This window comes from Penaeus monodon, chromosome 20 (genome assembly GCF_015228065.2).
Source record: "Penaeus monodon isolate SGIC_2016 chromosome 20, NSTDA_Pmon_1, whole genome shotgun sequence".
NCBI classification, from domain to species: domain Eukaryota; kingdom Metazoa; phylum Arthropoda; class Malacostraca; order Decapoda; family Penaeidae; genus Penaeus; species Penaeus monodon.
The window spans coordinates 12,139,794-12,141,020 of NC_051405.1; the positions used below are offsets into that span (position 1 = coordinate 12,139,794).

Sequence of the window (1,227 nt, forward strand, 5' to 3'; positions counted from 1 at the left end):
ATACACTGACGATGAGATGAGATCCTATCACACCATGGTAAATCACCCCTCACACCAGGAAGACCTCTTCCCATCATGTGTGGATGAGCTTCTTTTTTTTCTTAAGAAACTAAGGCAAATTTTATAAATCTGTGAGATAGTTTTATAATGATATCATTAATCCTCATGACAATTTTTTCAATGTATAACACACAATGCAGTCTGACATAGCACTACATAACAAATGTGTATATATAATAATTTGAAGCAAGAATTATTATCCTTATCCCCCTCTTTTTGGAGACAGTCCCCTTAAATTTGTTCCACTTCTGCTAATGACTTCCATGTACAACAACAAACATAATTGAGTCTGGTGATACTTAGATATAATAAATGAGCTATATACATTTATAAGGAATAAGTATAGAAAAAAATGCAATCTTCACATTTTGGGAGAGGGGAAATAAAAGCATATATTATTTCTATCACTCTCAAGCCTTTTCTTAGACAAAAAAAAAGAAAATAGATAAACCTCATAGAGTGGAAGAGATTCTGCAGGTGGATCTGGAGGAAGAGAACTCCACAAAACCTCCAGCATGTGTAGAGCATCATCAAATGCAAACTCTCGCTTCAACTCCAGCAGCAGCCACCGATAGCAAAACAGCAAGTCATCAGCCTGCAATAATATCATATGTAATAGTTAAAAATCATGATGTATCTTCATAATTAATGAAAAAAATACACATTGCCATTATTTCTGTTCTGCTTAATTTAATTATGTTAACTCCAGAATGACATTCATAGGCATTGCTTTGTCTAAAATATCTAATGGTATAAAATCCACTACTTTCACTGACAAACCTGATGCAGCTGAAGGTAAGTAAAATATTCCAAGTCATAGAAAATGAGAGCTTCTGTAAGGTGCTGGAACTTCAAAGTCATAGCATCCCCATCTATATGGAAATTGGAATGCACCCGAGCCATGAGGGCACAGAAACAAACATATGCTTGAGCTTCATCACGCATGGTGACTAAGAGTGGAGAAGCCAAGTCACTCATTCCTTGACAATAACCAACAGAAGGATGATTCAGAGCATACCTGAATGTAATAGAAAACTACATTATTATTACTGTTACATATACAAAGTAAAATGAATCTAACTTAACCATGATTGAACTGCAAACATACTTAGAGCTTACAAAAACCATCAACTTTAAAAACATTTTCAGTAGAGGATTAAACCTTTA

At 34.4% G+C, this 1,227-nt stretch overlaps 1 protein-coding gene across 2 annotated transcripts in view; it reads right to left on the bottom strand.

The window, feature by feature from the left end:
* Nucleotides 1–511: 511 nt before the first annotated feature.
* The window catches only part of LOC119585631 (TBC1 domain family member 25-like), a gene marked incomplete at its 3' end in the record, with an annotated part of 14,981 nt that continues 14,265 nt past the window's right edge, over nt 512–1,227 (bottom strand). For both annotated transcript variants that reach the window (XM_037934301.1, XM_037934299.1), the window contains 2 exon segments: nt 512–655; nt 841–1,078. In XM_037934301.1, the coding sequence (XP_037790229.1) occupies nt 512–655; nt 841–1,078 (382 nt within the window).